Source organism: Arachis ipaensis, chromosome B5 (assembly GCF_059453495.1).
Source record: "Arachis ipaensis isolate K30076 ecotype BB chromosome B5, ASM5945349v1, whole genome shotgun sequence".
NCBI lineage: Eukaryota > Viridiplantae > Streptophyta > Magnoliopsida > Fabales > Fabaceae > Arachis > Arachis ipaensis.
In genome coordinates this window covers 5177138-5200160 of record NC_142440.1, presented here as the reverse complement: position 1 = coordinate 5200160, position 23023 = coordinate 5177138, and the positions used below count along the sequence as shown (strand labels likewise).

The 23023-nt window shown below is 31.8% G+C and overlaps 1 protein-coding gene across 1 annotated transcript; it reads right to left on the bottom strand.

Annotated features, from left to right (window-relative positions):
- Positions 1–222: 222 nt before the first annotated feature.
- Positions 223–1762, bottom strand: LOC107642606 (light-harvesting complex-like protein 3 isotype 2, chloroplastic). The gene is made up of 3 exons (XM_016346004.3): positions 1338–1762; positions 709–846; positions 223–617 (listed from the first exon to the last, which is right to left on the bottom strand). Exons 1-3 carry the CDS (start codon positions 1654–1656, stop codon positions 367–369), a joined length of 708 nt encoding a protein of 235 aa, XP_016201490.2. The 5' UTR covers positions 1657–1762; the 3' UTR covers positions 223–366.
- Between the last annotated feature and the right edge of the window lie 21261 nt (positions 1763–23023).

The window sequence follows — 23023 nt, the reverse complement described above, 5'->3', positions numbered from 1 at the left end:
GAGATTTACCTAAATTTTGCATGGTGATGAAAGGAAAATGCTGCTTATGTAAAAGTGTAGATTATAATAGAAGCAGCAAATCTTCTCATAGATAATGGAAGATTACAATAAAAGTTTAGCTTGCTGTTTAGTATGAGATATGTATGTATCATTTGCTGAAATTCTAATAGACAAACCAATTTGTTTGTTAATTAGTTTTGCACATGTTGTCTAAGAAAGAAGTCACAAGAAACACAGATTTTAACTTGAAAACACAGAAACATGCTTCACTCTTCTTCATTAAGATGAAAAGTAAGAAAACAGATCAGAACAGTACTGCATTAAGAAAAACATGAGACAAAGGGAACTGCAAAAGAATCAAATCCATTAATCTTGTTTGAGAGTGTTTGAGTTCTGATCCTGCCAAGTTGCTTGCCATTGTTTGTCATAGAATGTAGTCTCTTCCCACAGCTTCTTAAGAGTTTCAATGTCCTCATTCTTTCGGATCACAAGTACTCCGGCAACTGCTACGAACAAAAGAGTCTTGCAAAAGAAGTTATTCGTCTGGTCGACTAGGCCAACTCCGGTCAAGCTATCGACGAAATAGGCCATAAAGAATCCTATCATTGCAGCGCGACCTGCGTGAAACTCGGAAAAGCAAAGATTTCTATAATCATGCTGGCTCAAAAAACTTGTTTATCCAATCAAAATCAAGTACTAAGTATTAACCATTAAGTTGCTCAGCTTCTGGGAGATGGAACCTTTTCATCCATGCCCACCAAGGTATAATGGAGGTGTCGAAAACTACAGGGTTATCGTTACTGGATGATTCTGGATTGTCTTGAAGCCATTTCCTCCTACTAGCCTCTGAAAACAATTTATTAGAAAAAAAATTACAACATATGAACACCACATCTTCTATCAAATTGGGAATCATAATAAGTTTCTGACATGTATATATGACAAGGAAACTCCGATTCTTATGGCTATCAATATCGTTCTCAAAACTCAAAACATGTTTACATATGATCTTGTTTGTTATAGTCTAATAGATCTCCAATGCTTCAGAGTAATCTAAAAAAAAGGACACATTAGACATTACACAATCTTTGAACAAGTATCAGATGTTACTGAAAAAGATTAACTTGAAAGATGTTACACAACAAATTGAAATCAGATTCTACTTGGAACCCCAGCAAAAGAAAGTTTTGACTAGCAGATAGAAATTTCAGCTAGTGATCCAAATTCTTTGCAGTTGGCAGCATGCATTGGAGGAGAATCATGAGGGTCATTTAGATTTCAGCATTTAACAAGTCAGAGTTATGAAACAAAGTAGAAATTAAGATGGATGAAGTTACCAGCATCAATAACAGAGTCCCAATCAGTGTTGCCATTCTTCTGAAACTGGCTGAGGTCCCACGTGCCTCCAACCCATCTTGGGTCTCCAAAAGGATTCACTTCCGGGACCTTAGTGGTGGTCGGCGCCACCGCAGCAACAGAGCCATTGCCCTGCTCCGGCGACGGGGATGGTTCAGTGGCAGCTTCACTGATAAGTGAAGCCTTGAGGGGAGCGAAGGTGTTGGTGTGTGAGAGAGTGCTGAGGAAGACGGGGTTGCGGCAGTTGGTAAGAGTGGAAGTTGTGGCTGGGAAGTGAGTTGGAGGAGAAAAGGAAGCCATGGAAGTTTGCAGGTGTGAGTGTGAGTTTGTGTGGCTATGCTCTCAGCCTTACAAATGCAAATTCTTACAAGCATTTATTTTATTTAGGTAATTAGGTGGCTGCTTTTTTTTTTTTTTCACTCGACAACATTTAAATATTTGAAGATTTTTTAATTTTTTTAAATTTAAATATATAAATTTTTGAGTTTAATTTATTTTAAATGGAAACTCAAGTGCAGTCGACTTCAAGTGTAGTTGATACTTGAGTGCCGTTAGATGATTTGACTGATTTGACAAATTTTCATCTAACGGCTCTCAGATATCAACTTCACGTGAAATCGACTTCACCTGAGTTTTCACCTTTATTTTATTTTAAAAAATTTTGCACGTATGTATTTGTATCAATTAAAAATTATGTTTAATTTTTTTATTGAGTCTGACAAACACAAATGAACATAAAAAATTGATATATTTAGATTTTAAAAAGGCCAAATATTTAAATATATTTTAAATTTTAAAAAATTTAAATATTCACAAATCAAAAAGTCAAAAAAATTTTTTTTTTTTATTTTAACCATGAAAGTTTGATAATTTTATCAAGAGTAAATTATTAAAAGCATTCTTTAAAATTTCTTTGCCATTATTACAAGAGAAATGTTCAAAAAATTGTAAAACGTAAAAGTACTTTGACCTTATCTAAAATCTATTTTTGTTGTGGTCCTTTTGCTATATCTGAAATCTTTTATCCTATAAATCTTTAGGGGCATTAAAAATGGATTATTTTGATAAATAAGTTCATCAAATAATTTTTTTATAAGGATTCAACTTAATTAAAAATTATATTCGAATTCCAAGTTCGAATAAAGAGAATGGTTGTGTTAGGTCTTCGATAATTAATATAAAAATATAGTCAAATTCTCATGACATAACTGAACTTAATTAAAAAATATTATTTATTTTGTATTTTATTTTAATTATTTTATAATAAAAATGAATAAAAAACAAAAATCACCCTAGCAAAAACTACAAGAATTACCATTCATTAATGAACTCAGAAAAAAAGTTGGTTTGCTACCTACAACCGCTAGAAGTAGACAGGTATAAATGAGTTTGGCATATATTACTTAATATTTTGATGCCTATTTATTTTCTTTACACTCCAGAAGTAGACACGTATAAATGTGTTTGGCAATAATTTGACTTAATATTTTGATGCTTATTTATTCAGAAAATTATATGGTACAGATCTAAATCTGTACAGATTTAAAGATTTGTTTACTTAAACCACACTTTTTAAAGCTACACTTTTCACTTAAAACCGTAGCTCTTCACAAAGAAAAACGTCACCTAATGGAAAAAAGTAAATTAGAAGATTTAAGAGAAGAAATAATTAAGTTATCAAAATTAATAGATCAAAAATTAATGATTTTAACTAATGTTAACTGTAATGACACCGAATTCTTAAAATTAATATAAAATGATTTTTCTCAAAATCTTTATTTTACTATAAGTTTTATTGAAGGACTTCAAAAACCTGAAAAAACTTATTTTTCACACAAAATTTCTAAGAAATGTTACCATGGAAATGATTCCCCACATCTTTATCATACTTTTAACCCACAATTAAATTCTATAGTAGATATGCTTGAAAAAATATTAGTATCTATAAAATTTCAAAGAAATAAGGAAAAAGAAAATCCCAAAGAAGAAAAATTTCAAAATATAATCAACATAACAGATTTAAAAGTAAAACCACCACTAAAATTATGAATATTGAAGAAAAATTAGAAGAAGTTACAATGCTTTTTAAACAATTAAAAATGGCTCAAGAAAATAATATTATGGAACAGGGATTTCAGATAGAAAAAGAATTAGTAAATTCTGAAAATATAGAAAATGAAGAACACATCCTAGATTATTCAAGTGACGAAGAACCAGCAATTCCAATACAAGTAAAAAATGAAGCTGGAACATCTAGGGATAATCAATCTCAATTTAAATGGGAAACAGGTTTTTTAACAAGAGAATGGAGTTCGTCTACAACGCATTAGATCAAGAAATTCAAAAATATGAGCAAGAGCTCGAAAAATGCAAGCATTGTCAGCAAATAAGAACACAGATCCAATCCCTCAAGAAGGCCATCGAAGCAATGAAATCAACACAACAAGCAGAAACATCAGAGTTCAGCCAGCTAAGCATGGTGGACAAATCAGGTGAAGAAAAAATTTCAGAAAATAAAACAATTGCTGAAATCATTAAAAGATCCACCCAAGATAAAAAATATTATGTAATTTATAATGGCCCCATGAAAGGAGTATATGATGCCTGGGAAAAAGCAGCACCATTCACACACCAGTCAAAGATAATTCATAAAGGAGGGTTCCTAACACTGGAAGAGGCAAAGAAATCCTTCAAGAAATATGAAACTCTCCATCCAGAGCAAACCCTAAAAAGAGCAGATAAAGCTCCAATTCAAACCCAGAGAACAGGGATAATAAGAAACATTCCTACAAGGGCTGAAATTAAGGAAAAGAAAAGGGTCTGTAGATCTCATCTCAGAGAAACCCTTAACATAGTCCTGAATTGGACTGAAGAAAAAAGGGCAATTTTGGGATATTATCCTGTTGCCAAAGAACAGCTAACAAAGCTGGTTATATTTCCAGATGCTTCCCCATCTGACACCTATCAGTTTTTTTAGTATGGATTAATTGATACAATCTTAATTTTTAATGATCTAAAAATTATTAGTGAGTTTCCTGCAGGATTCGTTGATGCAGTAAAGAGATTTAAAAATATGATTGACAATGTAAATCCAAGGGATATATCCCTAAAATTTACAAACAGTCAACCTATTTTTAATGAAGAAGAAGAATGCTTGGTTCCAGCACACCAAGTAATATTCATGTCCGTCTTCCCAGGAAATTTTCAACCAATTGATCAAATTCAAGATTTAACAATTTACAGTCATGAAGGAAGGCTAGCCAGCACATTAGCAAGGGTCTTTGAAAGAACTCAAAAAATAACGAAGGAATCTCACACAAGGATTAATTATAAAAGTAGAAATACTCTGCTTGTGTCCAGTAAAAGAAATGAAATTGAAGAAAGAGAGATGAGACTCTTGGTAGAATTTGAATCAGCATTCTACAACTTATCTGGACTTTTAGAAAAGCTCCCTGAAGGGATAAAGAGGAATCTCTGCTATTTGATAAAAGACAGAAAAGACCACAAGTGCCAGCTATGTGCCTCAGAGTTATCTGAAGAAACGGAATCAACTCACATGATGAAGGAAGAAGACAATACATCTGACGGTCACATGATAAAAGAAGAGGACAGCACATCTGAAGCATCTCTCAACATTATTACATAGTGACGTAAGCACTTAGGTCATAGAGCACCAACAATGTAGCTGGTGAAAGAGAACAAACAATGACGTAAGCAATGACGTCATAAGAAGGGTAAGGATGGAAATTGTCCATCAAACCCAACTATTATAAATAGGCTGCTTAGGCAATTGTAAAGGCATCAGACAATAGGAAGCAGGAGGCTAAGAGTACTCATAGGTTAGGAGAGTAAGGAGGAAGCTGCCGAGGCGATTCTATAGTCTGAGGAAGAATCCCCTTAGGAAAAAATAGTTCTAAACTCCCCTCTGGAGTTAGTATCTACAATCTCCCCTCTGGAGATAAAAAACTCCTTATGTAAAATATACTAAATAAAGGAAGTTTTTCTCCAGAAAGGTACATCTTCATACTAGTCTTTTAATTATGAATTATTTAGAAAGTTTAGAATTAACAGAAGAATCTGATTATTATAGATTAACTGCTTTATTAGATAATGAAAAGCAGGCTGTTCTAAAAACAGAATTAAATCTCAAATCAAATAAAAATTTTAATAAACAAAATCTTTTAAAAGAAGTTTTTAACAGAAAAAATATAATATACTATGGAAAAATTCAACTTGAAGCTCCTATAAAAATAAAATCTGCCAATGGAGAACTTGAAATAGCTTTGATAAATAATGAAGAATTGAGTAAACAGATTGAGAAAATTAAGGATCAACAAAAAAGATCTAAAATTGGATGGATTCATATTAGTACTATACAAGTCTTAATTAAATCTACATATATGAAAGGAATTAATTCACCAATAAATTTAGCAATCTGTGACAAAAGAATTACTGATGACCCAATAGATCAAATAATTGGAATTGTTCATGGAAATTTGGCAAACGTAAATGTTAAATTTAATGCCCATCTTGGATACGCTATACCTTTATCAACTGAAAATCTTGGAAGATCTGTAAGTTTGGCTTATAAATTTCATAGAAAGAATCTAATGGAACAAGATGATGAACCATTTTCAATTACATATGCAATAAATTATGCTTTAACAAATAGCCATCATAGTATAATATTTAAAAACAGAGAAAAAATTTATGTCGATGAATTATTTCAGAAAATTGTAAAAACAGAAATACCAAAATATAAAGCTATTGAAAACTCAGTTCTATTACTAAAAGAACCATCAGGAAAATTGGTTTCATCAAATTTTCAAATAAGAGAATCTAAAATTAATAGTCCCTTAAGTTTATCTAAGTTAAAGATTAAAGAAGAAGATTATGAAATAAAAGAATTAACAAAAAAGGTCGAAAAATTAAATGAAACCCTAAATACTAAATTATGACAATAAATAAAGAAGAAATATATGTAACTTATCAAGACAAGAAACAAGAGCTCTTTGAAAGAGAAAATCGTTTAAATTATTTACAGTTTTCTGAAATAAATCAAAGAGCATTTGAAGCTCTAAAAATAATTTATGACAAGTTGAAAAGAGAATTTGAAGAGCTAGAGAAATTAATAGAATCTCTGGAAAATAGTGATGAATCGATAATAGAGTTTGCAGAAATTCTAAAATAAATAATGAAGCATAAAAAGATTGAAAAACCAGAAAATAAAATAAAAAGAAAAAGGGCGGAAAAATTAAAAAGTAAAATAAAGGAATATAAAAGGGAATTAAATAATCTTCAGATCGAAATTGATGACCTTATAATAAAAAGGATAGAAATAAGAATAAATATAAACAAGTTGGAATTAAACTTAAAAAATTTATAAATGCCTAGAAAACCATATTATGACTTAAAAGAATTAAAACTATTGAAAGAAAAAATGGAGAATGAAGTTGAAAAATTAAAAAGATATTTAGAAATAACAGAAAGTGTAGAAATAAAAGAAGTTCTTGAGGATTTGAAAAATTATATTAAAGAAAAAGACAAACAGATAAAAAATTTTATATACAATAATCCATGCAAAAAAGAATATTATAAACTAAAACAAGATTGAAAAACTATAAAAATAAGAATTATAAATCAAGGACTAATAATAAATAATCACACAAGAAAAATAATAGAAATGATCAATACTTTAGATTATAAAATTGCACCACCAATTGAATCTATACAAATTATAATCTTATTTGAAGTAAAATATGAAGAATTAATGTTTAAAAAATTTAATTTCGAAAAAGAAAGTCGAATGTTAAAAAATTGGTATCAGAGCCAAGTTAACGATTAAGGGTAACACTTTCTCTTTAAGCAACACTTTTAGTGACACGCTTTTCAGCCACAAAAAGACAAAAATCTGTACACCCACATCTGTACACTAGAAGGCCCCTATTTATTCGTTATGTTTCCCAATTTGAACCTGATAAAGTGATAAGAGTGACAAATGGACTAAAATTCGTCAGATTGATTTGTATAATTTGCCAGTAAAAATAAGTCGAATTAAAAATTTGAAATCGTCGTAATAAAAAAGTTTGTTTAATTCACATTGTTTAATCTATAAATTTTGATGAATTTTAAAAGAGTGGATAGACTTATCTATTGAATTTGCTATTCTATAATTTTATCTCAAAAAACTTAGTTAATAATTATATTTATTAGATATTTATAATTATAAAAACTTTAGTATTCATGAATTTAATAATTATAATTTTTTTTAAATTATAAATTTATTAAAATATTTATAAATATATACAAAATTATATATATATTTTTAATATTTAATGGCTTAAAACAAATAAAAACAAAAATTGGCGGGCTTGACTCACCAACTTATCAATCCATCATTAAACGAAACGGGATAAAAATTTAGAATCACCTCACTAAATGAGATGGGACAGAACGACTAACCTATTTTATACCTCTATGAATAGCATATTTTGTCTTTCAAATTTAAAACTACTGCGTATATTTTTATGGGATATTTAGTTATTTTAAAAAAATTTAAATTTTTAAGACAAATTAAATAATTTTAATCTCAAAAGAATATTTTAGCCTATTTAAAATGAACCAAAAGGATATTTTAATTTTTTAAAATAAAATTTAAATTTTTACTTAGAAAAAATATTTTTTCAAATTTTTATTCGTTTGTTTCAAAGACAAAATAGTCTTTTATAATTTAAATTTTTTTAATCGGTCTTAACTATTTAAATAATTAGTCTAACCAATTTTTGTAAGTGGTGATCTACTCATGTGTCAATAATTATTTAGATTAATTATTTGAATGGTTAAAAATTTCACATAAGAGATTTTTTTATTTTAAAACATTATCTTATTCTTCGAGTAAATGGTCAGAGACAAAAAAAAAAATTATTACAAGTGTATTTTTTTCGGTAATATTTTTCAATTTCGCAGACAGAAATTCAATTAGTCGCAAATCGAAATTCAATTTAAGAATTCGCTATTAGTTAATGGATGAGTAATGCTATACATCAAAGTCTTTTTATAAATTAACTCCAACCAAATTAAACAATAAAACTTGAAATAATATTAGTTATAACTTATTTTTGTTATGTTAAATTAACTTTATTGGACTTAGTTAACAAAAAAAATTGGATATATAACAGTAATCTTAATAAATTGGTGCATGAACAAAAAAAAATTTGAATCAATGATATTTATTTAAAGTTTTAAGTGGACAAATAAATTAACTACTTAATCAATCTAAACTGGTTTGTTATAAGAGCTTTTTAGTATTTTAAAATTAGATTATTGTTTTCTAATTGGTTTAAACTTAGGTTTTTTTTTGGTCAAATGTAAAGTCATTTTATTTTACTAGAAATAAATTTACGGTCCATATTTGGACACCAAATGAAGAATAGTATTAAAAATATTCTACTAAAAAATAAATCAACTTACAAGAAGATTAAAAGTCTCAAAAGAGTGAGACAACATCTTTAATCTTGAGGTTCATGGAAGACTCGCTGAGCTTCTTCTGCCAATTTGTCATAAAATTTCTTTTTCTACCACTTTTTGATCCTCCAAAACACTTCGCCAGTCTCAAGATGGGTTGTTTCCGACTTTCGCCTTTAAAAAGTTTGAGAACTTGAAATATTTATTCTTGTACACTTTATAAATCAGAGAGTGTGGTTTAGTTATCAGTTTCCACCCTTGTTATGCTAACATTGCAAAGTTAAAGACTTTAAGATCTTTAAAGTTAAGACCCCTTAAGATTTAGGTCTGTTAAGAGAGAGCAAGGAAATCCAAGTAGCAGAGTTGATGTTAGCTGTGACGAAAGAAGAGAGCCCAGTAACAGAACTGCTGATAACAGCAGAGAATTGCACACACACAAAAGCACGTGCATAAAAAAGGAGTTAGTTAGAACTGACTTGCCAGATCAGCAGAGTTTGTTAGAGGCAGATCAGCAGAATTTGTTAGAAGAAGAGCCAATTAGCTCTTTTAGAAATCTCTATTAAAACCACTTTATATATTACAAACTCAGTATCACTTTAAGTGTAATCATCTAATAATCATTCTGAAAAATCTCAACACACTTTCTAACTTTCTCTTCTTCTTCTTCTCCAACTCTCTCTTCTCCTTCTTCTCCTTCTTTTACCTGCTTCGTGTTTTTCTTCTCAAGAAATCTGATACCTCACATGGTATCAGAGCTTACATCGATCCATGGATAATCCTGCGCAAATCTCACAAGCTCCAACGAGCTTATTCAGCCAAAATGCTTTTGCACCGTTCTCAGCAATAAAGCTCAATGAAAAAAACTACAAGGCGTGGGAGAAACAGGCATTAGCGTGCATCAAGGTGAATAAACTCCAAAATCATCTTGATCCAAGAAAGGTTCCAGCGCAATTCAGCTCAGAATCAGACAGATGCAATGGAATTGAAACACAGCAATACATAGACTGGGAGGTCCGCGATCAATGCTTAGTAGCTTGGTTAATCGCATCAATGGAGCAAAATTTCGTGAATCGAGTAATTGAATACGATCGTGCGTACCAGATCTGGCATATGCTAGATGATTACTTCGAAGCCAAAGTCAAAGCGAAAATCAAGAATCTGAAGACACAACTAAAAACATTCAAGAAGCAAGGATCAACCGTAACTGAATACATTGCAAAGTTCAATCAGGTGGCGGATTCTCTAAATGCTCTTGGAGCACCACTTACCAAGGAAGAATATATAGAAGCTGCATTAGGAGGTCTCAGTGAGGAATATAGAGCATTCATTACAGTTACAACGGCAAGAATGGACCACATGTCAGAAAGCGAATTTGAGTCACAATTGCTCACAGAAGAAGAGCTAATTGATAGGTTTAGAAAGACAAATTTAGGGTTGATTCATGCAAATGTTGCTCAAAGCAATGAGGGACAAGAAAAAGCTCAAGACCAAAACTATCACCACTACAACAGAGGTAGTTCCTACAACAGGGGTAGTTTTCGAGGAACGCGAGGCAGATGCTACTTCATAGGTTCTGGAAGATCAACCTGGTGGCAAGGCAGCAGACCTCAGTGCCAGCTGTGTGAAAAGGTAGGCCATACAATTGTACAGTGTTACCACAGGTTCAATCAGAAATTCATGAATCTTCAAATGCAACCCTTGAACTCAGCTCAACCACCCTCCCTGGCATTCCACAATGCCTCAGGAAATCAGCAGCTCTATCAAGACTCGAAGGTGCAACAGCCGCTTGCACTAGCAAATCCACAAGCATTCCTCACCATACCATCAGCTCTCCCAGACACAGCGTGGTATCCGGACTTAGGAGCCTCGCATCACATCACCTTTGATCAAAGCAACCTTGCCACAGGATCAGACTATGCAGGCACAGAGAAAGTATATGGAGGTAATGGTAAAGGTATGAAAATTGAGCATATTATAAGTTCTTTCATGCATGCATCTTTATCTAATAGACCTTTCACACTTAGAAACCTACTGCATGTACCTACTATCTCTAAAAACCTTGTCAGTGTTGCTAAGTTTGCTTTAGACAATGCTGTGTTCTTTGAATTCTGGCCTTATGTTTGCAATGTCAAATGTCAGCTATCCAAGAAGATACTCCTTCAAGGTCTTCTTAAGGGCGGGCTATACAGATTTGAAGGGATTCAGGTTATCCCAAAAGCTACTAAACCCAATCTTTTACACTCCCCACTCACTATACCAACCTGTAATATCACTGAAATTCCTAAACAAATTCCTAAACAACTACAGTCCACAACCCATGACCCAAAAGAAAAGTCCAAAAATTCTGTTCAACCTTTCATACCCTCAACTTTAGCTATCACAACCCCAAATTCAGACACCTCACCTGAAGCCACACTCCCCGCTACTACCAAATCGGCCTTACCTGCAATCAGTCCTCCAATCCATTCTCCAACCACAACTGATTTTAGTTCCAGTCAAAGCACAAGCTTGGATGAAAAAGATAGAAAAAAAATTAGAAAGTCAAAACTATGTTAAAATCTACAGCTCTCTATGCAGTACAGACCCTGCTCTATGTAAAAAGGAAAGAGAAGCACCAAACAACAATAGTCTTGTTATTGAGTCTGTATCAAAGAAAGTTGATCATTTAGAAGCAAACATCACTTGTAAAAGAGTCAGTGATATAGCTCAGCAGTGGCACAGAAAATTAGGCCACCTATCTGATAAAGTAGTTACTCTTGTAATGAAACAATGTAATGTGCCAAGTTTGAATGGTGCAATAAATAAAGATAGCCTTAATCCATCTCTTTGTCATGCTTGCTGTATAAGTAAAATACACCAATTATCCTATCTTGATTCTTGTACATCTTATGCACCTTTGGAATTAATATTTTCTGACATAGTGGGCCAGCACCAGTATATAGTAGATCAGGCTTTCGATATTACATCTACTTCATCGATGCATGTACCAAATACACTGTCACTTACCTACTTAACACCAAAGCTCAGGAATTTAAGGCATTTCAGTAGTTCAAAACTGCTATTGAACTAAAAACAGGACAAAAGATCAAAGCACTGTAGACAGACAATGGAGGAGAGTACATGTCCCTTGCATTCAAACAGTTTCTTACTGATCAAGGCATTCAACACAGGCTGACCTGTCCCTACTCTCATCAACAAAATGGCACTGTTGAAAGAAAGCACAGACACATTACAGAAACCTCCCTTGCCTTACTAGCACAAGCTAACCTACCGCTCACCTTTTGGGAAGATTCAACCATGACTGCCACTTACCTCATAAATAGATTACCTACCCTAACTCTTAATAACAAATCTCCATTAGAAGCCCTCACCCACACTGTCCCAGATTTTGAATTCTTGAAACCCTTTGGTTGCACTTGCTATCCTCTCCTACGGCCATACAATGCACATAAGTTTGACCACAGATCTGAAAAATCAATCTTTATTGGCTATGCTATCGATCACAAAGGGTACAAGTGCTTATTACCAAATGAAAAGGAAATTATCTCAAGGAATGTGGTCTTCAATGAGTCAGAATTCCCTTATCCTCACCTATTCAATACCCCCAACCTTGCCCCACCAATTCACAATCCTTGCTCGCACCAAACCCCAATATTCCTCCCTATCCCAACCTCCCTTACCTTCTTCCCTCGCCACATAGACCTGCAGCAAGTACTACTCTAGCAAGCACTACTCCCACTCCTCCCTATCACTCCCTACCTACCTCTTCGTCCCTGCATTCACCTCATATCTTGCATTCTATGAATGATGCTTCCAATATTATCAATGACATACATGAACTATTACCTGCTACACCAGTATCTGTGTCTCATAATTCTATTTCTGCTATTTCTGACTCTGTGACTGCTGCTAACACTCCTCCCAGCAATGTTTCCTCTATTGCAAATGCTCAGCACTCAGCTAGGATTGAGATTGTGCTGTCAGCTCCAGCAGCACTGCCATTGAATCATCACCCAATGCAGACAAGAAGCAAATCTGGCATCTTTAAACCTAAGACGTATGCAGCGGTTGTGCAAACGGGAGCCACTATTCCTTCTCCGCTGCTGCCCCACACAGTAGCCCAGGCCCTCACTTGTCCTCATTGGAGGAATGCGATGGAGGAGGAGTATGCAGCCCTCCTACGAAACTGAACTTGGCAGCTAGTTCCCAGGCCGGCTCCCTGCTCCGCACCCATTATCGGCTGCAAATGGGTTTTCAGAATTAAGCAACACCCTAATGGTACGATCCAAAAGTACAAAGCTCGTTTGGTAGCGAAGGGTTTTCATCAGAGGAAAGGCGTGAACTTTGACCAGGTTTTTAGTCCGGTTGTGCGCCCTCCTACTGTCAGGGTCATGCTCAGCTTGGCATTAGCGAAAGGATGGCGAATCAGGCAATTCGACTTCAACAATGCGTTCCTGAATGGGGATCTTGAGGAAACAGTGTATATGACTCAACCTGAAGGTTTCATCTCTTCCACTCATCCTCACCATGTGTGTAAGCTTTAGAGATCTCTATATGGGTTAAAATAGGCACCTCGTGCATGGTTCACCAAGCTCAAGACCACTCTCAACACCTTTGGATTCAACAACACTATTTTCGACAGTTCTCTCTTCACCCGGTTCACTGCATCCTCAGCAATTTATATTCTTATCTATGTGGATGATATCTTAGTCACTGGTAGCTCAGATTCTGAAATTTTCAGCCTAATCACCCAGCTTAATTCAATCTTCTCCTTAAAAGATCTGGGGGAAATGAACTATTTCTTGGGTATCGAAGCCATCAAGAGGACTGACAATGAGATACTTTTCTGCCAGGCTAAATACATTAAGAAACTGCTTGCAAAGGCCAGTATGCATGATGCAAAGGCCATGCCCGCTCCAATGGCTTCAAGCTTAAAGCTCTCTGCACATGATGGTGAAGAGTTTCCGAAATCAGAATTGTACAAATCCATTGTGGGAGGCCTCTAATATGCAACAATCACAAGACCTGATATCACATTTGCTATCAATAAAGTCTCGCAGTTTATGCACCACCCTCTAGACAGTCATTGGAAGGCTGTCAAAAGGATACTCAGGTACCTAGCTGGTACATCCCAGCATGGTTTAAGGTTTCAAAGGTCGAGTGAATGCAGAATTTATGGGTTTAGTGATTCAGACTGGGGAAGTGATGTTGATGATAGAAAGTCTACTAGTGGCTTTTGTGTTTACCTTAGACCAAATTTGGTCTCTTGGTCAAGTAGAAAACAACTGGTGGTGTCTAGAAGCTCCACAGAAGCTGAATACCGAGGAGTAGCATCATGTCTTACTGAGATTATCTGGGTCTAGAATCTGTTAAGTGAGATGAGAATAACATGTACCACTAAGCCCAGTTTCTACTGTGACAGCCAAAGTGCTGTACTACTGACAGCCAATCCGGTTCTTCACAATCGAAGCAAGTACTTTGAGCTGAACTTGCATTTTGTCCGAGACTATGTGGCAAGCAAAAAGGTTCACATTCTTCACATTCCCTCCCATGATCAAATAGATGATTGCCTTACAAAGCCACTGTCAAGTGCCTCCTTCCACAAACTCAAACCACGCCTCAGAATTGTTGATAGAGAACAAAGAAACCGAAGTAACAGGGTTGATGTTAAGAGAGAGCAAGAGAATCCAAGTAACAGGGTTGAAAGAGAGCAAGGGAATCCAAGTAGCAGAGTTGATGTTAGCTGTGACGAAAGAAGAGAGCCCAGTAACAGAACTGCTGATAACAGCAGAGAATTGCACATACACAAAAGCACGTGCATAAAAAATGAGTTAGTTAGAACTGACTTGCCAGATCAGCAGAGTTTGTTAGAGGCAGATCAGCAGAATCTGTTAGAAGAAGAGCCAATTAGCTCTTCTAGAAATCTCTATTAAAATCACTTTATATATTACAAACTCAGTATCACTTTAAGTGTAATAATCTAATAATCATTCTGAAAAATCTCAACACACTTTCTAACTTTCTCTTCTCCTTCTTCTCCAACTCTCTCTTCTCCTTCTTCTCCTTCTTTTACCTGCTTCGTGTTTTTCTTCTCAAGAAATCTGATACCTCACAAGGTCTACAAAAAATATTCTATCGTATCAAGTGCATCATTCTTTTCTGAGCCTCGTTGTTCTCCTAAAATTAGAGCATGATGGTTAGCATTCAATATTCCTTGAATATTTTGGTATATTTACTACCTAATTCTTAATTGGTGAAATTGTTATTTAAATAATTACTATTTTTTTATAAGATAAAGTATATTTTTTATTTTTAAATTTATTAAAAATTTTAAAAATATTTTTAAATTTTATTTTGTTTTAGTTTTGTCTTAAAAGTTTTTTATTTATATTAAATTTATCTATAACGACTAATTTTTCAAAAAAGATTATGACAAATTCAGGAATAACTTTACAAGAATAACTTTTAACACAAGTAAATCAAACATATTTATCATACATTATGGTTAGATTAGTTTTAATTTTTTTTTTAAATTTAATTGTAAGAAATATATTTGATACTAATAAAAATTTTTTAAAATAAAATTAAAATCAAATAAAATTTAAAAATATTTTAAAAATTTTTAACAAATTTTAAAAATAAAAAATATTCTTTATTTTTTTTAATATATATACAGGGCCAATTTCTTTTCCAATGGGTAACAACATTGTGAAAGCCCAATGGAATCAATTTCTTATGTCGTGGTCTCATGCCCACATTTCAGGATTACGTACTCTTGACCCAAGTTATCATATCGTTCATTCGGATCCATTGAAATGAAGATGGGTAGCTAAGGCTTTAATTTAGGAATTTAGTTTTGATATTATATTAGTAGTGTAAAGTAGTTTTATATATATAAAAAAAAGTAGTTTTATATATATCTTTAATTATTTAATATCACATCAATAAAAATAATTATTTTTTATATTGACTACGTAAATAATTATTTAAAATAACAAATGTGATTACACGTATAATTATTTTTATATTGTCACTGTATTAAAATTAAATTTTTAATTTAATGACAAATTTTATGTTTTTTAATATGCAGTATAATTACATGTTTTTTAATATGCTGCATTATAGTTTAAAATTTGGCTGAAGTTTAGTAAATAAAAACTCTAAATATTAGACGTGTAAATTTATAGTGCGTATGAATTTGTGATGTAAATTAGATTGTGTCTAATTGATCTGATTAAACAAAAATGAAGACATCCAATAAGCTTTTCTAGTTTTATTTTCTTGGAAAAAAATAGTAGATAACTATTAAGCAGAATTGTTAAATTTTATTCTCACGATAATGTGATGATAATACTAAAATTCTAAAGATAAAACTAATAATCGACAGATAAAACTAAAAATTTAAAGGTTTGAAGATTTAATTGAAGTTGAATCGAATATAATAAAATAATATATTTATACAAAAAATATATAATTTTTTAAAAATATTTTTTATATTTTATTATTTTAAATCAGTTAATTATTAAAAAATTAGACAAATTTAACTAATTAACTAATTGTTTAACTAATTTTTTAACTAATTCATTGTCAATCAATTTTTACTCTAATTGGACCGGTTTAATAGTCAATTTCTCGTTAACTCAGTCAAATTAACCGATTTGATCCAATTTTTAGAACATAAATAATACCATTAATCCTTGAATGAAGTAAATATGACCATTAAAGCAAAATAATTTGAAGGGCTTCATAGATATCTCTCCACATATATCATATAACCACCTCCAATATTTTTACAAAATATTACGTATACATTATTAATTAATTATTAAATTAATTACTATATATATATATATATATATATATATACTGTTTAATTTATATATTTTATAAAAATAATTAGTGTTATGACTAATTTTATGATTCATGTAGCATAATTGGTATTTTTATGAAAAAATTTGGTTATAATTTAACGGTGAGGTAGATTGGTCTTTTTCTTATTATTTATTAACGTCTACAATTTTTGGTTGACTTCTTATTAATCTCTATTATGAAATTTAATCTATCTAATGTGCAAGGAGCACATTCAAGGCTCCGTAGACCATAGACCCAAGGAGTTTGAGAAATTATTGATTTTTCATTGAACTCTATCTAATGATGCAAATTAACGATAAATCATATTTTAAATCTCATATTGTTAATTAATAATTATTCAATATATATGATCAAATCTACGGTATATTATAATTATATGAAAATTTAATAATTTTTTAAAAAATATTAAGACTGTATTTAAAAAAAAATAAACTAAGACTTTGTTTGGATATAGGAAGAAAAATGGAAGAAAAGAAAATAAAAGAAAAGAAAATGAGAGGAAAGAAAATAAAAAGAAAAGTAGAGTTATTTGTATATTGTTTGGATTAAGAGAAAATGGATGGAAAGAAAATAGAGAGAAATTTTTTTTTTTGTTTGAATTGAAAGAAAAGTGAGAAGAAAGAAAATCATAATAGTATAAAATTACATTAATACCTTTATTTATATTATATGTAAATTATAATTTATTAATATATTCAAGTTATTTTTTTAATAAAAAAATAATTCAAATTAAATTTTAAGATTTTAACATATTATTTTTGTTAATAACAACATTTTTTTAGATTATTCTCTTCTATTATCTTTTAAATATGGTAAACAAAAAATTATCATTATTTTTTAAATATATAAATAAATAATTTTATAAAAGACTAATGAAAATTATTTATAAGTTACATCATTAATCTCTTTAATTATAAGGAAAAGATGAAGTTTGATGGACTGTAAAACTAGAAAAAATACAAGAGATGATTTTTAAATTTGAAAGGAAGTGAAATGAAAAATTTTGATTTTTTTATTAGAGGGTAAATTCGTAGTTACATCATTATTTCCTTCTACTTCGCTGGTTTTTATCTCACAGTGGAGGAGAAAAAGTTTTGGTGGACCCCACTCCACTTTTTTCTTTTCCTCTTCATTTTCTTCGGTAAACCAAACAATGAAAAAATTGATTTTTCACCCATTTTCTTTCCCTATATTTTCTTTCCCCCCATATTCTTTTGAAACAAACACGGTGTAAGAATCAGAGACTAAAAAATAGAGATTGGGAGATTGAGAATAAATTAAATTTTTTTATTAGGTTTAGTATAAAATATACATAATTGAGTTATATCTTAATATTTTGTTTGGTTCAAAATAAATATAGTGATAAAATTAGAACATTTTAAAAGAAATATTGTTAAAGTTTTAATCTTCTTTTCTAAAAATTTCAATCCTTTGTGTCTTCACTTTTTGAAGACACTAAAGAGATTGAAATTTTGTGTCTCAAAATAAAATTTTAGTGTCTCTGAATACCAAACACAATAATAAGTCTCAGTCAAACACTACCTAAAAATTATCGACTGTCGAGTTAAAAATCGTTTAAATAACACTAGTTTATCACTTTCTTGATTTCTTTTTTCAAAAAAAAAAGTGTAAATGGACAAAAATACACATGAAAGATTTTTCGGATAACAAAAGTAAACACAACAGAATCAAAATTTCAATGTACACATAAAAAATGATTAACAATGGACAAAACTAACTTGCCGTTAGAAGAGTTTCGTTCCCGTAAAATGTAATGTACACGTGGCAAATACATTAGTGATTTGGCATTATTTATTTTTTTTGTTAGAAAATTTAAGGTGGAATATTACTTATTTCTTAATTTTAAAATAAATTAAATAAGATTATTAAAAGAGAGAGTGTCCTTACTGTGTCCAGAATCCCAAACAAACCAATAAAAAGAAAATCCTAGGAGTGCTGATGTGTCGTTTTCTACAAACATCATTATCGTCTTTCATCCTTCCATCAATGCAAGCTATCATCATAAGGAGCCTCCGCTAGTCAACGTGTTTTTGAAGGTGGTCCCAGCGACAAAATCTGGCGTGAAACTAGTAGGAGTGATTTATTTACGACTCAACAATAACAAAAATACGCACTTGCTGTCATTTCTCCACAGATACTGTGAAAGATTGAATAACTATTTTTGCTACATCGGTTACTATTTTATGATAATAATAGTGAAAATTTTGAGCTCATTTTTGTTAGTTTTTAACCTGAAATGGATGGATAGTTTAGAGGGTTTATTGATTAGCTTTGAAATTTATGTTTACAAAAAAATGATAACTCACATTATTCTTTTGTATCCTTATATAGGTAAATTAGAGAGAGGTTTAAACTTCAATTTAACTTATTTTGGAGGTTTAGAAAATGAGATTAACAGGGTTAATGTAGATACTTTAAATGTGTTTTTTATGGATGTTTTATTCATGGACTTAGGATACGAAAAATTTGGTAAAATGTACTGATTAGATGAGAACTTGGGAATGAATGGTGGTGGTTTAAACATGATTAGGGAAGACAATGCTCTTATAAGAATATATAATTGGACATTGAAGTATAATAAAAAAGTGCATGTTTACTTTGATTACCCTCTGACTAACCCAATTGAGTTTGTTGATTTGGATGTGAAAAAAGATAGTGTAAATGTCTCATTCCTACCTCCAACTCTACTTATATCACAAGAGACACCTATTAAGAAGTTGACTCCAATCCGTAAGATGAGGACCCCACACCCTAAGAAGCAACATCTTATTTGTAAAAAATCACCTAGAATAGCAAAAGCACAACAAAAGCTGCAGAGCAAAATAGATGGTTGTAACCCAGTTGCTCCCACAATTCAACCACAGTCTAAACTTCAACCAAAAGTCATATCCTAACCAAGGTCCGAACCACAACCCAAACACTCAAATACTAATTCCCAAACACAATCTTATCCTGATTTAAGGTCCATATTCCAGATACAGTAAAAAATTAAAACAAAGACCAAAATCCAACAACAGTCCAATCAACAAATAAATACCACTCCCCTACCACAGCCCTTTTTTGAACCACAGTTCAACCCCAACCTGAAGAAGTGACAGTCTCTCAAACCCAAGCACCACAAGAAATCCAATTTCAAATTCAAACACAACAAACTCTAATTATTGAAACACAAGAAGCTTAAACAGGACTTATACTCTCAACCCATACACAAGAACAACCCACTAATGAAAATAAACCTAGTAGAAGAGCAACATATAAAAGACTTGTTCCTAGTGGTCATCATTTTGAGAAGGAAAAAAAAATCAGGCTCCTAGAATATATATCCCTATTGATGATTCTTACAGCTCAGACTCTGATACAGGATACCATGGCTATGAATCTTAGGAGTTGCTTGATTCTTGTAGTGATGAAGAAGAAAATGAAAATGGAGAACCTGACTGGCCATAGGGTAACCCAAATGCACCATGGGGCATAGTAAACCTAACATTGGAAATGAAATTTGGAACAATAGATGAATTCAAGAGGAAAATTAGAAAGTTTAATATTCAGTTAGGAAGGAGTGTAATTTTCAGTAGGTAGAGCCTAAGAAATGCAAGGCTATATGTAGCAGTGAGGCATGTTCCTGGTCTATTTATTGCTCAAGGATAACTTACCCAAATAATTTTCAAGTAAAGACCTTTGTGAATAAATATGTGTGTGGTAGACAGCACAAAAATATTTTTGTAGATAAAAAAAGGGTAATTGAAATTAAAAAATAAGCTAAGATATCAACCTACAATGACATGTGGAGAAGCTGAGACATGATTTAGGAGGGAGTTTAGTGTGCATGTTCATCCCAAGAAAATTCAGAGAGCAATGAAGAAGGCTAAAGAGATCATTGAAGGGTCAAAAAGAGAATAATATGCATTACTCAAATATTAGATATTGCAGTTAAAAAATTCAAATCCTGAGTCCACAATGGACATAGACCTAACTCTCATGCTAAACTCCAATCTATTATTTAGAAGGATATACATATGCTTAGATGCCACTAGAAAAAGGTTTCTTCAAGAATGTAGACCATTTCTTATTGTTGATGGTACTTTTCTCAAAAGATTTTATGGAGACCAGTTGTTGATTGCTGTGGACCAAGATGCCAATAATTACCTTTTTTCCATAGCATATGCAGTTGTAGATGCTGAAACTAAAGATAACTGAAAGTGGTTCCTCTGGCACCTCCATAAAGGCATAGGAGATTACAAAGTGCATGGCTAGAATTTTATATTTGACCAGCAGAAGGCTAGTAAAATAATTCTATTTGTTACCTACTTTACTTATGTGATTATGTTTTACATGTTACATCTTTTAACCACTTGATGATATATTTTAGGACTTAATACCTGCTATGAAAGAAGTGATGTTTGAAGTACATCATTACTTTTGTTCGATGCATCTATAGAAGAATTTTACTAATGCATGAAAAGACAAGCAAATGAAGGAGGCTGTTTGAAAATGTGTAAGATCCACCACAGATCAGCAGTTCAAAGCAGCAATGAAAAAGGTGAAAAAAATTAATATACAAGCATGGGAGTATCTAAATAGGATAGATCCAAAGTCATGGACATGCTTGTATTGCACTAGCAAATAGAAGGTCAGAGGCTAGAAATCATAGTGCACAATTGAAATTTCAGAAAAAAAATCAGGGATATCCACCATATTACAAGAAGCCTATAAAAAAACTTACCAAGAAGAGAAAGAAATCAAGTCCTGAGTTAGCTCTAAACCAACATAAGTTAAGAAGAAAGTATGGAAAAATTACTTGTAGAACTTGTCACAGGATAAAAATTATTATTCTTTTTGTGTGTATACTGAATTTGTGATATGTGAAATATAGGTAATTTTAGTATTTTATTGTGGTAGACTGGCCATAACAGCAAGGATTATCCTTTCAAAAATAGAGACTAATATGAAAATGAAACTGCATGTCCAGATGCAGCAGCTGCTGCAAAAGCAGAGAATACTCAACATCAGGAGGACTATTGAGAAGAAATCTTAGATATTTTAGTGGAAGAAGAAGTTATGATAGCAACAGAACAAGCAGAGGCAATAGCAACATCATCATAGGTATACCTATCCACCTTTTTTTCCTCCAGAATTTTATGTTTGAGTCATAATAGAAAATCTAGGGTGAGTGATTAATAAAGCTATTGACTTTTATTAAAACAGCAAAGTCAACAACATAATGCCCACCAAACTACTGGGTTTGGGCTCTATTTTATGCCAACTCCAGGACTAATAAATCCAATTATCAATAGACATATAACTTCTAATCTAACAAATTTGCTTTCACTAAGAGTGAGACTTCCACATCAAAGACATCAGTTAAGGGTGGTGGGAGCAAGGGTTAGATTGGTAAAAAAAATATAACAAAAAATGGTCAAGAGGCACCATCAAAGACATCAAAGACTGACACAAATAAGTGAATTAATCATAAGGGGACAGCATGTTTTTTGTGTTTTGTTTACTATAGAAATTTGTCTATTTGTGTTTTGTGGGCATAACTATGTATACCTAAGTGATAAACCAATTTTACTTTAGTTTGTGGTGTTTTTACTTTATGTTAGTTTTGGTGATGATAACACTAAATCTTATTTTACTAGACTATTTATCTTATCTTTGCTTAACACTATGTATGACTCTTATGTTGGTTAAGGGATTAATATTTATTACTTTATCAGAGTATTGTCTTCTGTTATAGTGAATTTTTTTTTTCTATTTTATCATTGGATAAAATACATATAATTGATAAACCAAACTGGTTCAAAATCCCAACACATTTTACATTCATTAGGTAACTCAAAACATACATCTTGAAATAAAGAAGTTATATACAACCAAATTCCATCACTTTAACAAATTGTACACAACCATCGCACATAATATCCCTATTCCCATATACAATCTAATTATCAACTTTTTAAGGTAATTAATTTCAGCCCTCATCCTATTGTTCTAGTTAAATAACAATTTCACAGTTGCTCATCTGAGTAAATTCTCTCACTCGTAATAGCATTGTGTTTCTATGAAAGTGAATGTTGTAATAAATTAGCATCTCGAATACCTTTGTCTCTGTACTCATCTTATACTTTATCAATCTAGATGAAATACTCACATCTCAACTCGGATTTTTGTTTCATTGAACATGAAGATAAAAAAACTTGAATATCAGAGAAGACTTTCAATAAACACAGTCTGGAACTAAATTCAATGTACGCATACTTTATAAAAAGGACATCGAAAGAACCATCTCCTTGGATTATGCTTTGTTCGC

Excerpts from the sequence above, each read along its gene's own strand:
- LOC107642606 (XM_016346004.3), bottom strand. The coding sequence starts at position 1,656 with ATGGCTTCCTTTTCTCCTCCAACTCACTTCCCAGCCACAACTTCCACT. Across the intron at positions 847-1,337 it reads GGACTCTGTTATTGATGCTG|AGGCTAGTAGGAGGAAATGG; the intron begins GTAACTTCATCC and ends AATTGTTTTCAG. Across the intron at positions 618-708 it reads AGAAGCTGAGCAACTTAATG|GTCGCGCTGCAATGATAGGA; the intron begins GTTAATACTTAG and ends AGTTTCACGCAG.